Source organism: Brassica napus, chromosome A6 (assembly GCF_020379485.1).
Source record: "Brassica napus cultivar Da-Ae chromosome A6, Da-Ae, whole genome shotgun sequence".
NCBI lineage: Eukaryota > Viridiplantae > Streptophyta > Magnoliopsida > Brassicales > Brassicaceae > Brassica > Brassica napus.
This window is the reverse complement of record NC_063439.1, coordinates 10,442,315-10,458,690: the sequence shown is the minus strand read 5'-3', so window position 1 is coordinate 10,458,690 and position 16,376 is coordinate 10,442,315. Positions and strand designations below refer to the sequence as shown.

The 16,376-nt window shown below is 30.2% G+C and overlaps 2 protein-coding genes across 2 annotated transcripts; both read left to right on the top strand.

Moving 5' to 3' along the window:
- The first annotated feature begins 202 nt into the window (after window positions 1-202).
- Window positions 203-2,219, top strand: LOC106430816 (SNF1-related protein kinase regulatory subunit gamma-1). Its single transcript, XM_013871616.3, has 6 exons — window positions 203-526; window positions 688-860; window positions 959-1,105; window positions 1,187-1,462; window positions 1,534-1,697; window positions 1,772-2,219. The coding sequence occupies exons 1-6, from the start codon at window positions 322-324 to the stop codon at window positions 2,070-2,072; spliced, it is 1,266 nt and encodes a 421-aa protein (XP_013727070.2). The 5' UTR covers window positions 203-321; the 3' UTR covers window positions 2,073-2,219.
- A 7,403-nt stretch (window positions 2,220-9,622) lies between these two features.
- On the top strand, window positions 9,623-10,419 carry LOC106444197 (zinc finger protein SHOOT GRAVITROPISM 5). The gene is made up of 2 exons (XM_013885698.3): window positions 9,623-10,056; window positions 10,135-10,419. Exons 1-2 carry the CDS (start codon window positions 9,701-9,703, stop codon window positions 10,262-10,264), a joined length of 486 nt encoding a protein of 161 aa, XP_013741152.1. The 5' UTR covers window positions 9,623-9,700; the 3' UTR covers window positions 10,265-10,419.
- Window positions 10,420-16,376: the final 5,957 nt, after the last annotated feature.

Sequence of the window (16,376 nt, the reverse complement as noted above, 5' to 3'; positions counted from 1 at the left end):
AAGACTTGAAAACAAATTACATTGCACACCCACGAAATCTGTTTCCTTCCAAAACAAGACGGTCTCTTTATTATCTAACTGAAAAATTTGGATTATTTTGATAAAATTAGAAACATTAGGATCCTTTTCAAAAATATGAAAAATACAGGGGCCCATTTATTTTCTTCTGAAATTTTCTCCGCTGCGAGATCTCTACTATACTACGGTGTCTCGATCCTAATGGTTGAATAAAGCTTCTGACCGATAAAAAAGAGAGCATATTTGGTTTCGTTTGGAGGATAAAGTGAGAACCTTTTTCACTGTGAGCTTGCCTTGGAGAAGATGGCGAGTGTGCCGGAGATAAAGATAGTGAGGAGCGAGAGCTTAGGGCATCGAAGTGAGGTGTCGAGCCCGGAAGCTAAGCTAGGGATGCGCGTGGAAGATCTCTGGGATGAGCAGAAGCCTCAGCTCAGCCCTGATGAGAAGCTCAACGCCTGCTTCGAGAGCATCCCTGTCTCTGCTTTCCCTCTCTCCTCTGACTCACAAGGTAATATGAGTTTGGAATCAATTCCGGTTTACTTCAGATACTTGTGTCAGTTCGGTTTAGATGCCTCTCTGGTTTTAGATAATTAGATGCAGTTGTTATCACAGTTTAACAGATGTTGATTCGGTTCTGGTGTCTCTTGTTGTGTTTTTTTATCTGTGTAGACATCGAGATAAGATCAGACACAAGTTTGGCTGAAGCTGTGGAGACACTATCGAAACTCAAGGTCTTGAGCGCTCCTGTTGTAGATGTTGACGCTCCTGAAGACGCCAGCTGGATTGATCGCTACATCGGTATTGTGGAGTTTCCAGGCATTGTAGTCTGGCTTTTGCACCAGGTCATTCTTCCTTCCAACCTTCTCTTTAGAACCTATCTATCTTGTGAGTCAACTAAAGTTGCTTGACTTTTCTACTTTGGAAATAAATAAAAAAACAGTTGGACCCAACATCTCCAAGGAGCCCTGCTGTTGCAGGTTCAAATGGAACTTCTCATGATTTCACCGCCAACGGAGATGATTCAGCTGTAACTTCCGGAAACTTCTTTGAGGTCCTTACTTCTTCAGAGCTCTACAAGAACACCAAGGTGAAGCTTCTACCTTTATTAATAAACCCACAAGCTTAACACTTTGTCCTGAAACGCTATGGATATTATTCTCTCTGACAGGTTCGAGATATCTCTGGAACATTCAGATGGGCACCCTTCCTTGCTCTGCAGAAAGACAACTCCTTTTTAACCATGTTACTGCTTCTTTCCAAGTACAAAATGAAGAGCATCCCTGTGGTTGATTTAGGAGAAGCAAAGATCGAAAACATAATCACACAGTCAGGAGTTATTCATATGCTGGCAGAATGTGTGGGGCTTCACTGGTTTGAGGATTGGGGAGTCAAAACTCTCTCTGAAGTCGGTCTTCCCATTATGTCAAAAGATCATATCATTAAGGTCATCTTGTAATCTCTACTTATAACTTTTCACTGAGATTTTTTTTTTTCTAACACCATTTCTGTTTTCAGATTTATGAGGATGAACCAGTTCTTCAGGCGTTCAAGCTGATGAGGAGAAAGAGAATCGGAGGCATACCTGTTATAGAAAGAAAAAGTGAGAAGCCAGTAGGCAACATTAGCCTTAGAGATGTTCACTTTCTCCTCACTGCACCAGAGATCTACCATGACTACAGGTTTTGATACTTAATATATACTCCTTCCGGTAGCATTGGTCAATCTTCAATGCTTTCTCTTGATCTTTTCTTAGGTCAATCACAACGAAGAACTTCTTAGTAGCGGTTAGAGAGCATCTGGAGAAGCGTGGGGATACATCGGCACCTATACTGAGTGGTGTCATTGCTTGCACTAAGAACCATACGCTAAAGGAACTGATTTTGATGCTAGACGCTGAGAAGATCCATAGACTATATGTGGTGGATGATTCAGGTAACCTCGAAGGACTCATCACTCTCAGAGACATCATCGCAAGACTTGTGTATGAGCCACCTGGCTATTTTGGGGATTTCTTTGACGGTGTTATGCCTCTACCTCAAAACTACAGAGTCTAACAAATGGTCTCTTTCTTTGTGTAAGTTTGTCTTTGCTTCTCTGTCTGTTTGTGCCAAAAGTCTTGAATTTGTCTTATTAACGTTCAAATAGAAACAATAAAAGAGGAAAGAGCTAATCTTTGAGTGACTATGAAATACACTTTGGTACCTGGTCAGAGTAAGAATAAATACACTTTGATGTTGGTGGCCATGGCTACGAGCTTTATGTAGGTAACGTCTGAGACATGTAATCTCTTTTCCACAAAATAGATTTACCAGACTGCAACACGAAAACCAGTATGAAGCAAGTCCATGTGACTGTGATGATCTACCTGCATCGAGTTGGCTTGTCTTAACAGATCACTCACGGTTTCGATGTTTGATATCAAAACAACCGGTTAGCTGAAGCCATTAACAGTATAATTACATTAGTAGAGTGCCTTATTAAGATGATAAGATCCAAATTTGACAAATCAAGCTGAGTTGTTTGAAGTACATAAACCTGTATAATCTTGGTACACTGAATGCAAGTGAAAATTGTCACATAAAAGCTTCTGCCAAAGATTTGAGGAACACAAACAAACTTGAATAAACCATCCGGATACACACAAATCTTTTCCAATCTCTTTGCAGGTGAGAGAGTATTTGGTTTTCTATATCAAACAGATAAGTATTAAACTATATAGTTGTTGCACAGAGTGTTCAAAAAGTTTTGATCCTTTTTAGCTCAAGCATGGAAACAATGTTCAAAGAGACTACTAACCTGTCGAGCCGCAGATGGATGGTTTGTGTGTAGTATAGCACTGACTTCAAACGTGACAAACATATCTAAAAAGAATTAAAAAAAAGAAACAGAAACATCATAACTAAGCAATGAAGCAAAACAAATAAGGATTTATAACATCTATATTTTGTATAATTTGAGATTTTAGTTTTGTCTTTTAATTACGGGTTTGCGGGGGGAATGTTCTTCACTTCTTCTAATCACCGGAACAAATGTAGCAAAGAGTAAAATTTACGCGCGTCCGGTTCAGATTGGCAATTAGTTCTATTGGTCCACATAAATTTTCGGTTCACTTTTTGTTATAATCTGTTCTGATTTACAATCCAAAAACACTATGGGCCTATATGTCCCCAATTTCTTAAGTGAACTTTCATTTTCTATGGTTTGTTTTGTCTAAGCTCTTTTTAGGGGTTTGGCAAAATCATTGCTGTAAAGGTTATAGGTTATAGGTTTTATAGTTTATAGTTTATAGTTTATGTATTTCTAAAGCAGATTCAAACTAATAATAAATAAATGAATCTATACATATACTTCATATGTTACTTTAGGTATTTATAAAAAAAAACCACATTGAATTTTTACAAGTTTTGAGCCCAAGAGTAGTTACTGTTGCATTTAAAAGCAACAGTCAAGAGTCTTCTTTTCAGTGTTCTAAAATGCGTTGGACGTTCATTACGCGTTACATGACTGTATAGCGCGTAGTCGTATAGCGGACGTCTAAACGGGATATATACGGATATATATTTTTATCCGAAACGTAAATATAAGATTAATATATACATTATTTTTGAAAAAACTGAACATAAATATTTTTTAAATCCAATTTTATGTATAAATATATAGTTTAACATATATAAATAGTTTTAAATTATAAAAGTTAAATCCATTTTAAATATATAAAAGATGCTTAAAATCCGCCTAGACGTCCGCGTAGACCGAATAATGTCCGCCTAAATGCTATTATTCGCCCGGATTATATAAATCTGCATAAAACACTGTATAACATAAAAACAATACGGTTGGCTACCGTATAGCGCTTAAAAACCGCCTAAAACAGACACCTAGACCGTATTTTAGAACACTGCTTCTTTTTAAGTAAAAGAGATCTAGACTAGTGAACCCAGAAACATGGATAAATGAAAGAAAATAAACTTAGACAAAGTGTTTAAGTTCATTGAAAAACAGGTTAGCAAACTATTGGCTAATATAATACACCATTTTAAGTTAAATACATTTTGGATTTCGTGATTTTTAATTTTCACATTCCATCACTTTTATATGTTTTCTTTCGAAAAGAAATTGCACCTAAGTTACGTTAATCACAATAAATGAGTTCAGGAAAATATCTAAATAAAAAAGTAATGTCTATAATTATTGCTTGTAATATTAGAAGCAAAAGTTATATCATGAGAAATAAATAAAACAGACTAGTAACCAAAAACATAGAGGATACACTTTTTATCTTCTAAATAAAATTAGAGTACCATTTTTTTTTTGACATCGGAAGGCCATTCTATTACTCAAGTTAAAGTGGACTGTGTAACCAGACCGGAATAGAACAACCAATAAAAAGTAATTTTCTATGGAAGGATCTCGCAGTTTTAGCTAAAAAGTCTGAAATCTGATTGCACGCTCTTGGTACATGAATGATGCTGAAGTCCGTGAAGCATATTTGAAGCGTTTCTATCCTCTCCAATTCTGTCGCAAAGCTTGGTCAAGCATGAGGTTCTTTTATCATTGCGATCAAGTCCTTACAGTCTGTCCCAAAGCTCTGACATGTCGAGTGTTGAAGTATATTCTCCATTGCCCATCACAGTGCTTCTAGTTCCGAATGCAGGGCCGATTCGGGTCGAGTGATATTTCTGGTCCCCATAAGCCGTATGTTCCCCCCACTGTTCATCCAAATTTATCCATATCTACTAAAGTGAGCAGTAGATGTCCAATATCCATCTAACAAGCAAATATTACCTAAGCTTAAGACTTGGGGTTCTTCAGTATTGTTTTTCTGTATCACTGGTTTTGACACTTCATTCGCATCAAACCAGGCTTAGCATTCACTTTCTGCATATCTAACCAGCTCTAATGGTTCTCTTTGTCTATCCTCCTGAAAAATTTGTCATTCCTACTCTTCTAGATATACCATATTATCAGGATCTCTGTCTTGTTATGGCTCAATGATGTCGTTTTTCCTCCAGAATAGGTAATCCATGTTTGTGCAGACGCTTGATACTGGGAACAAATTTGGATTTGTTGGAGTTGATGATAAAGACCAAGCCTGCAGAACTGGTGGACATTCAAAGATGGCATGGACTACTGATTCTTTAGGTTTTCTGCATCTTAGACAGTTGTTATCACACCTCATATTGTATCTTGATAAGTTCCTTGTTAATGCCACATGACCAGTTAACAATTGCTATAGTACCATTTTATGACAAGAATTTAAATGACTAAAATATTCCTACTTAGTATTGTAGTAAGTTTGTTAGCTTTTAGAACCCAATAACCCACGTGCATCTCCAATTATTACGCAACCACATCCTCATTTTCATATCTTTATATAAAACGGATAGATGCTTATATATAATCGCAAAGTTACTAGTTATAATAACATTTGAAATGAGAAAGATGATGAAAAAGTGAAAAGGGTTTCTCATAAAAGCCTCTCATGCCTCAATAACGTGATCCGTTATATTCCATCTTCTCTGTCTTTTCTTCAACGGAGATTTTTTCTACAGCTAATAACTAGTCTTTTAATAGCTTCTACCTTTGTTTTGCCAAACTAAGGCCGTCTTCTATGGTTCACCTTATTTTTTTAATAATTCTATAATAGAGTTATGATATATTTTAATGGTATTCTATTTTAAAGTACAAAATACAATAATGAACAAAAAAAACAATTTACTCTATATATAAAGTAAACTTATTTTTTACTCTATTATAATGTGAAAAATAGAGCACCATTTGAACATTTTTACTCTAAACTCTATTTTAAAGTGGAAAATAGAGTGAGATTAAAGATCGTATTTTTTCTCTGTAATTTCTACTAAAATAGTGTAATTATATTATTGAGTAAGTTTTACTCCAATGATTTTGTAATAGAGTTAGAATCAATCATTTGAGCAAAACTTACTCTATAATAGAGTTACTAGATTTTGACCCGTCCTTAAAAGGACGGGTATATTTTTTATTTTACATTGTTTAAAGTTTTAATTTATATATTTGTGTGTTTTAATCATATTTATGTTTTTTTGTATAATATTTCTCTTAAATGATAATAAAATGTTTTAATAATTAAGATATGATAGTTAATGAATTCCATAGAAATACTATCGACATGACTATCTGAAATTCTGAAGTAAGGAATGTAATCAAACCCACTTTAACATTCAACGGTTACGTGTAACTGTCACTAAATATAATTTGGCGTTCTATTAATATGCATGTCCATCAATCAAATGACCACTATACCCTTAATGAGGGGTATAACTTTCTTTGAAAAACCAGTGGCAAAATAAGTAATATGGCACGATAAATAAAGGGTAAAGGATAGGAGTGATCCTGTTTTAATAATATTGATACTATTTTAGTAGAAATTATTGAGAAAAAAATAGATTTGGATTAGAGATGCCTTAACTTCTAGTATTATTTTCTCATTAATGTCAATGTGCTCCAGATTAATTTTTAACAAATAAAGTTTAAAATTGGAACTTATGACTAATTAGCAGGGTCGAATGACATTAGTCAAAAGAAATTATTTGTCAAAACCTCTAAAATATTTGGAAGTTATATATGTAAATATAAACTCTAACTTATGAAAATAATTACTAAAATTATTAGTAAATGCTTAAAATTTCTAAAATTTCAAACCCGGCCTTAATGAATTATGCCACTGATGTTTTAAACTAACCGTAACACAACGGTGATGGTTGTATATACATGTTCTATTACCTTAAACATAACATAACCGCAAACGTAAACAAACGATGGTACTAGTATAATTTAGAAAAGCATTGATTTGATGATATAAATAACTGTGTTACCATATTGAATCAAACTATAATTCTAACTCAACGATTAAGAACTCAAGATCTTTTCAAACTCACTCTTTTATTATAACTCTGTTAATGCATTTGGTAGTTAACCAGTCATGAGTCACCCGCAAACGCACCAATTTTTAACAGCAGTACCAGTCGTACAAATCTCTTAAAACCGTTAGAAACCGCAACTGCCCGCATCCACAAACTCCCGCAACCGCAACCGCTGCGTTTGAACCAGTCAGGCCTTAAATGGATATGGTCAGGAGGCGCATGGCGTTCCAAATGTCTCTAAAAGAATCTAGGTTCCAATCCGCACCAACTCAAGTTTATCCATATAGCTAAGCGACAGAGATTTCTGATTTTCTTTGCGAGCAACTGGATCTGACTGCACCGGTGATCAGATACCTAAAAGACTAATCGATTGAATTTTTGTCCGGTAGATATCTTTGGATTATCCAAAAAAGTTATCCAATTTTTTATCAAAAAATATATACATCTCTTAAAATAAAATTTGAAAAATTTAATGGTTCAATTAAATCTTTGATAGTTTATGTCAATAATATGATTGTTTATGTCAAAAAATACATTTATTACAGTTATGATGTATGTCATTATAAGTTTGATTGTTTATGTCAAATATACTAGATTAAATTTAATGCTTTTATTAAGTTTTGACAATAATTTAACGCATTGTTATCCCTTTACTAATTAAATTGTCGGAAACATTTTTAATAGTTCCTTCACCCAATTTTTTACTTTTTATTATTATTATGAATCCAATCGATCCATCACTAATTTTCTAAACAAATTAACTTCTTATAACTACTCTCTCCGTTTCAAAATAATGTATACTAGTTGATGATCCGTGCAGACTAATATATATATATATACTTAAATTTTTTTAATTCTAATTTTTATTTTTATAAAAAATATATTAAATTAATTAGATACAAATTTTAATATTAATATTGATAATCAATGTATTAAATTATGTTCTTTGGTTTCAAATTTTTATATATCATTGTAGATTCTGGATCAAAATCTTTTTTATAATAGTAATCAAATTATTATACTTATAGACTGAAAAGAAATTCAGTGGCACTGAAAAGATTATAAATGGTCACAGCCAGTAAAACATTAGTAAAATAACAATAACCAACAAACATTATATATTCTCTATAATCTATATTTTAAAAACAGAGAGACAAAATTATTATATTTGTCAAAATTTCAATAACATTTAATGTTTTCATCTTAGTTTTTCATGTTTCCATTTATTTTTAATATTTTTAGTTAATTATCATTTTATAGTTTATATAATATTTACTATTTTGGATTTAAATATATTCTTTTGATAACATTTGTGATTTTACAGATAAATTCATTTATGATTGTCATGTAAAAATACAAATGAATTTATTTTAGGTTAGGAATATGATTGTTTAATATTAAATATATATAAAGTATTTAACATAAGTATGCAATTTATATTTTACGGCATCTTTTCATTGATGGTTTACCTTTAATCTTTATTTTATTATTGTAATAATATGTATTTTGATAAATATTTCCAATAAGAATAATAAAGTGGCTATAATATTAGTCATTAAAATAAATTAAATATAAGATAAACGTAATTATAATATCATCGCTAGATATTGTTAATTAATATCAAATTTTAATATCAATGTTAATAACTATTTATAAATTAAATTTCCTAAATATAATAATAAGTATATATGTTAAAAGATTCAAAAATAATAGTATATATGTCGTAGAATAGGTTAATATTAACTAATTATCTTAACTCATGATAAAAATATATATTAAATTAAATAATTTTAAAAGAAGAATAGTATATATATCGGTAGAAATATGTTAATGGTTATTAATTATCTTAAATATTATGATAAATATATATATTAAATTAAATTTTAAAGAATAATATTAATTAACTAAACTAATGACTTATCCTAAAATTATGGAGAAGACGATAAGTAATAAAAAAAATAATAGTATAAATATCAGTAAAATAGATTAATGTTTATTAATTATCTTATATATTACGATAATTATATATATATATATATATAAATGAATATTTTAAAATAATAATAGTGTATATATATCGATAGAAATAGTTTAATGGTTATTAATTATCTTAAATATCATGATAAATATATATATATATATATATATATATGAAATAAAATTTTAAATAATAATATTAATTAATTAAACTAATGATTTATTCTAAAATTATGGACAAGATGACAAGTAAGCAAATTATTAATTATCTTAAATATCATGATAAGTATATGTATGAAATAAAATTTTATATACGAATATTAATTAATTAACTAATGACTTGTACTAAAATTATGGACAAGATAACAAGTAAGCAAATTTACTTCTCAAATAATAGTATAGATTCTAGAGTTTTCACACTTATTAAGAAAACACGTAAATTTTTGACGATAAATACATTATTTTCGTGTTTAGCTATTTTTTATGATTTTTAACCAATCAAAGTTCAGTAAATACAATTAATGTTTTTAAAATTTATAATTTATCGTTATTGCATACATTAAAAAGGTAAAATAGAAATTTTTTAGAAACAATTTTTTTTTGAAACATGGATCCTTCTGAAACAGAAAAAAGTATATGACACGAAAATAAAGCACCAAGGATATAACAGTCATTTCAAGTAGATATATATGTGCACAGACACGAAGCAGCTTACATATAAAGTGATTGGTAATGCCACCCCCTACTTATTGAAAACTGCAGCCTTTTTTTAGCTCCCAACAAAAAACAAAACCAAAAAAATGGCTGAACAACAGCAGCAACATGATCATCACAAAGAGCTTCAGCTTTTACCTTCTCCACTGTCGACGGAATCTCCGGTAAGGACACTCGTCCCAACAATGACAACAACCGATCACCACCATTCCTCATCCATGATCCACCACGATCTCGACCTCAAACTCTCCATCAGCCTCAGCACAATTCCAACGGCGACCGTGGAGCATGTAAGCGATGGCGGAGGAGGTGTGGAGGCTCTGAAGTGGCAGGCGGCGGAGCAGATAAGACTGGCGGCGATAGAGAAGGCTTACGCCGAGAGAGTCAGAGAGCTGACTCGCCGTGAGATGGAGATGGCTCAATCTGAGTTTGCTCGTGCAAGGTAACAAACTTATACTGAGTAATTCCGGTTTGGTTTGGTTTTGTTCGGTTTGGTTAACGGATTTTGGATTGGGATCAGGGTGATGTGGCAGAAGGCGAGGGAGGAGGTTGAGAGAGCGGAGAGGTTGAAGGAGAGATCAATGACCAAGATCGATACGACTTGCTTGGAGATCACTTGCCACTCTTGCAGTCAGCGTTTTAGGCCTTAATCTTTTTACGTATTTAATTTCTTTTTGTTTTCTTGAAATCTAAGGAAAACAAATGATATGTTCAAATAAGAAATTAATTATTTCCCCGGCAATTTTACATTGAAAATTGTTGAAATTTAAAATTCATTGATCAACAAAAGACCTCGTTTTACAGATGTATCAAAAAACTATAAGTCGGTAAAATATGAATCTAACACTTCTCGAAGATGAGAAAAATCTGAAGTCTATGAAACCACATTCTCAGCATGATTTCCCATCGACGAAGAAATTTGTACCCAAATGATAGAATCTTGATCTTCATCGCCTTCTCAATTAGCCTCGAGAACTGGTCATGTGTGTTCCAAACTCCGTTGTGCCATCTTAGGTAGTATCAGAAACAATTCAATTACATGGGGATTTGATGGACTGCAGTTCAATTAGTTACCGTGTGTACATTAATCATGTCAATTCCGTAACATTAGCTATTTGGAGTATTAAACTCGAATTATGTCACTAATTAACCATTAAATAGAACAAAAGCTAATTAGTGTGATCAGCTAGTTAAGTGCTTGATATTAGAGTAACAAGAGATAGAGTGAACAATAAACAATTATTGCACCATACAAATAAAGGAACGTGGAAAATAGAAGAATGAACAATTTGCATGATCTGAATATAATTATTGGATGACCTCCATCTGGTTCATTTTATTTATTCCAATCACTTTTGAAACTACTGTTCCTTTAAATGAAAACTGATGGTTATATATATATATATATATCTGTGTGTGTGTGTAAAGATATATATGCATGGAGATGATGGGTATAATTATTGCATCACCATGTTCATTTCATCTACTTTTAATTTCCGACGTTCGATTTAAATATTATTGTTATAGTATCCTGTTATTTGATAACATAAAATTTCATGGAAATTAAAATGATTTGGATTAGTTCAAATAATACCCTAAATTCATGCATTCATTTTCTGTTTTTGCAAAAAAAAAAAAGATATAAATTTCATACATATATAATGTAATGAGATAACTTGATCTGTACTGTCCGATCCAGGATTCCAGTATTTATGTACAAAAATATTGAAACACTTGTACTAGCTACAGAGATTATATAATGGATTATATTAATTCAAAAAACCATAAGATTCTCAAATACATATAACTAATTTGCAACTATACGCTAGTAAAATCTAGTCGATCGGTCATATTATATATATATATATATATATATATATATATATATTTTTTGTAAACTGCATTCATCGGTCATATTATATATTATATATGTAATGCAATTATTATGAGTTACTAATATATAAAGATAAACGATATTTAAAAACTAGTTTATATAAACTTTCAAAAGCCCATTAATTTTCCATGTCTGCCGTTTTGTCATCTATATGACAATCTTTTTACCTGTGGAATTCAGTAGATTTTTCCTTTGTTTCATCTTCTCGTTACTATTTTGATAAGAATCTTTGTTTTTACGCTGCAGACGCTATAATGTTTTTTTACAAAAAAATTAAGCCCAGAGCTGTGCCTAGATGTTTTTATACCACAGGCTAAATGAAAAAAAAATATTTAAAATCTTGTACTAAATTGTTTTGCAATGAAAAAATATTTATGAAATAAAATTTTGATAGAAAAGTTCATCTAAGAATAAACTAGTCTTATTTTTATGTTTAACTTGTAAAAATCTGTAACACCCAAACTATTATCTTTAAACAGAAATAATATTTGCTATTTTCAAACAAAAATATTATTTTACAACTTTAGAATAAATATTTATATAAAAAGTGATACAAGTATATTATATTGATCAACATAATATGTTTTTTATTATAACACTTCATAAAATATAAACAACTAGTATATCATCCCGTGCTATGCACGGAGTCAAATTTTTATTATATTTAAAATATTATATTTAATCTATTCAGTATTATTCATATTTTTATTTAATAAGACTTTTAAAAAATATAATTTCTTAATGATTAGTATAATAAACAATAAAAAATAATATTAAACATGAATAAAATAGTCAAATTTTTATTTAACAAAAAAAAAGCGTAAGATACTTGAATATGATCTATTATAAATTTCTTTTTGTGAAATTATAAACAATACCCAATTTTGTCGGTAACACCATAGTAGAATATACTCTAATACTCTTTATAAAATAAAAAGAATACACTCTAATACTCTTTATAAAAAAATTTGTGAAATTATAAACATACCCAATTTTACCAAAAAAGTGCTAGGTTTTTTTAGCAAAAAGTGCTAATTTCTTTTTGTTTTCTTTCCACACTTTTAAAAGAGGCATCACATCACTATTTGTTAGCCACGATAAAAAATTTATTCAAAGCTACAAAAAAAGTTTCAAAAAGTAAGTTGAGTAACATAAGAGACATTATCCAAAAATAAATAAGAATACACTTGTTTCCGGATGTGGCATGTCTCAAAAATTTAAAGGCCTTGTACGTTTGCTTTAAGGTAAGTCACTCTTACTCTCCTTCCCTCCCTGAATTATCAGCACAATACAAAATAACAAAATCCAGGACTGATCTAATCCGGTTTGAAAATGTTATCGACTTGTTTGGTTTTCACCCACTATGTAGTTTTTGCTTATAACTATTAAACCCAAAGAAAATGAAAGCAATAAGTAGATTAGAAGAGTTTGAGTGTTTCCAGAGTTACTGACCAGGACTTTGAGTTCTTCAGCCTACTATGCACGGATAAAACTTGTGATTCTTTTCTCAATTCATGAAAAGATTTTGAAGAATATTCTTGTGCCACATATTGGCCAGAGATTATGTTGATATGGATCCCGAGTTGTAGACTTGATATTGTGGTTACGGTAGAAGTTTTTGATCTATCATATTTTAGAGAGAATTTGTTACAAAGAATTTAGGAGTTAAAATTTTTTGAAAGAAGTAAAGATCAGTTTACGTTATAGGCATTTTGAGTTTATGTAGAGAAAGAGTAACTGTTACAAAATCATGGGTTCATGGCTGAGAAATCTTAGAGATTTTAGTATATATTAAAAAAAAAATTAAACAGTTAAGATAAAGAGACGAAAATGTTTTTGCATTAATTTTTTTTTTTTTGCATTTATGCTGTTAAAAAATTGTAAAACTTTTCCACTTGGCAATTTTTTTTTCTAAATTTTTTCCACATGGCAGCTTTTAATTCGTTAGGCGACTTGCGCTTTAGTATATAAGGGATAACATACTTAAAAGAAATAAATAATAAAATTCAAAACTGTAGATATAACTGTAGCTAATTAGTTTAAAGTTAAGTTTTTTTTAAAGCTGGGTTTTAAAGTTAAGTTGTGATGATAGAAAATAAATCTTAGAAATATTAGTAGTAATCTAGGTTTAATATTTTTTAAAAATACTTAACAAACAGCTTTATATCAATTGCCTATACAAAATAATATGTTTATAAATCTTCCCTATAAACATAAAAATGATGCCCTAAGCCCCAATGCTTTAAAATGTGTTACTAACACGGTTCTAACTAAGCCCATTGTGCAAACTTTTATACAAGAGAAAGTACAAAATACTAGAAAATAACTATGGCAAAGGCCAAAAGGTGCGTAAACTAACCATAAATTGCTGAAAAAGAATTCCATGAAACCCTAGAGAGCTTTTTATTGCTCTTTGGATGTAAATAAAGATCTCTTTTTTTGTCAACATTTTTTTTTTTGGGTTGGGGGGTCTAAATGTTAAACATCTTTTTTGTCAAAATAATTATCTCATTTATTTATTTGGTAAACACTTTTTTTCTTCTTTTTAACTAAAATGATCTTTTTTCTTCCAGGTAATGAGTTTCATATTAAAACCATTACGTTACGTCATTTACATGTTCTTTTTTTAACACACAAAGAACATTCCTTTTACACGCGTGTATAAAATATACATTTGCCTGTACTTGTCGATATTTTTATATACAAATGATATACTCTGTACTAATCAAGATTCCAATTTGGGCATTGTCTAATGCCAGATATATATAGCTCAGTAATACATATATATATATATATATATATATATATATAGCTTCATGCAGTACTATTCTTACATATGTGTGAATTGGGGTGTCAAAATGAAAATGAGTTAGCTCGCTCAACTCAGTTAAGCTCAGATATTTCATGAGTTATCTCAGCTCAGTTCATTTATTATATAAACTTCAATATGTAAACTTGAATTCAGATATCATGAGTTAAAGCGAGCAAACTCGCGATTAAATAAAAAACTAAAATTATAAAAAAAATCAAAAAAAATATTTTTCGTAATATAGTTTAAAATTAATCCAAAACATTAATATAAATATAACACCTAATAATAAAGTAAATCAAAGCTAAATTAGTGATCCGAAAATCTATTCTACGTACGAGTTATTCATGTTCAAAATCTTCATCTATTCAAATTATAAAGATATATATTCTGTATGAGAGTCTTAGGAATATTTTTTTAGATTTTAATTCAAAAGATATATAATATGAGGATTGATATCAATATTCTTTTACATTTTTTGTATATATTTATAACTTTTTGGTTTTAAATTTTAATTTTATAAGATAAATATGATTAATATATAAACTATCTTTTCTTACATAATATATATATATATAAGCGACCAACCTCATGAGTTAGCTCATGATCATTAAAGATCGCTCATATAACCCGTGATCTAATTTAAGCTCGATCAATAAACTCATTTATTAAATGAACCTGAAAACAGAGATCATGCTCATGAAAAATCAAGTTGAGCTGAGCCAGTTCATAAGATATAACTCATTTTGATACTTCTACGTGTGGAGTTGCTACCTCTCAGTGATTTGTTTTTTTTTCCGGATAGATAAGGTTTTGACCGATAAAAATCGTTTAATTGCAAAATTACATTAAAAATTATTTAAACTGCAGAAACATATTTAAAATTTGCTGATTTGTGGAATTGCGAAATACATATTAGTTTGATTAAATATTGTATATAGTACTTTATTATAATAAAAAATATCAATAATTAAACTAATATTACAAAATCTAAATTTATTTAAAATATTTTACTTCTTATTATAAGTATTTAGCTTATTTTCAATACACTTTAGTAATAAATTGGCATCTTATAATATTATAAAGCAAATTACAGTGTAATTTTATTTACATCATAATTATTTATCATTATAATTTTATTGCCATTTAATTAAAAAATAAAATGGTATTATCATATTATTTATTATTTTATAATATGAAAGTATCAAAACTCATTTTTTCACTTAATGAAAATTTTCTTTATATTTTTGTCGGTGACCGTCTGCAACTTTTGTTGATTGGCAAAATACTTGCGGAATCCCTTTTGCAATACTCTTTAGTCTTTAGGTTTTATCGTTCAAATTCATGTTCAAGAAAATAGTGTATTTTATAATCATTGATGCATAAAATAAAGTAAAACACATTGTTTTAGAAAAATTGAAAAGTAAGACCCTTGATTGATACAAGCTAAGTAGAACTTAATGAATAAAACATATAGCTAGAGATGGCAATCATGGATTTGTACCGCGGACCTGGTCCGTAAACGACTGTCGCGGAACGGTATTGAGACGAGGTTTTCTAGGCCCGTAAATTTGCGGGTCTCGCGGGATGGATCTTCGCGGGACTGGTCCTTTTGCAGGATGGGCCGAAAGGTTTATGCGGGATTAAATGGATCCACATTTTTTTCTTCATATCTTATTTTACCTAAAAAATGAGAAAGAGAATGAGAAGAAAGCGATTCTTGTGACTTTTCCTCCAGAAAACATAAGGAATTTCGGCGATGATGATTCGAGCTCCGGTGATGACGACTCCAACCCCAGCGATGACGATTCGAGCTCTGGTGGTGTTTTGATTTGGTTTTTTTTTTTTTTTTATTATACACAACTATGAATTGCTTTATTATAATGTGATATTTCTTGTTTAAGTTGATTGGTTTTGTTTTCAGTACTGTGAAGTGGTGTTTTTCTTAAATTAAATTTGGTTACAATGGTGTTGTTTAGGAAAAAAGTTAGTTGTATATCACGTCACTTGTATAATTTGGTAAATTGATTCACAAATTTTTTTGCAATCCAAATAATTA

Bases quoted from the DNA above. Each gene is read 5' to 3' on its own strand.
- LOC106430816 (XM_013871616.3), top strand. From the start codon at position 322: ATGGCGAGTGTGCCGGAGATAAAGATAGTGAGGAGCGAGAGCTTAGGG. The intron at 527-687 runs GTAATATGAGTT...TTATCTGTGTAG, and splicing joins TCTCTCCTCTGACTCACAAG to ACATCGAGATAAGATCAGAC. The intron at 1,106-1,186 runs GTGAAGCTTCTA...TCTCTCTGACAG, and splicing joins AGCTCTACAAGAACACCAAG to GTTCGAGATATCTCTGGAAC.
- LOC106444197 (XM_013885698.3), top strand. From the start codon at position 9,701: ATGGCTGAACAACAGCAGCAACATGATCATCACAAAGAGCTTCAGCTT. The intron at 10,057-10,134 runs GTAACAAACTTA...GATTGGGATCAG, and splicing joins TCTGAGTTTGCTCGTGCAAG to GGTGATGTGGCAGAAGGCGA.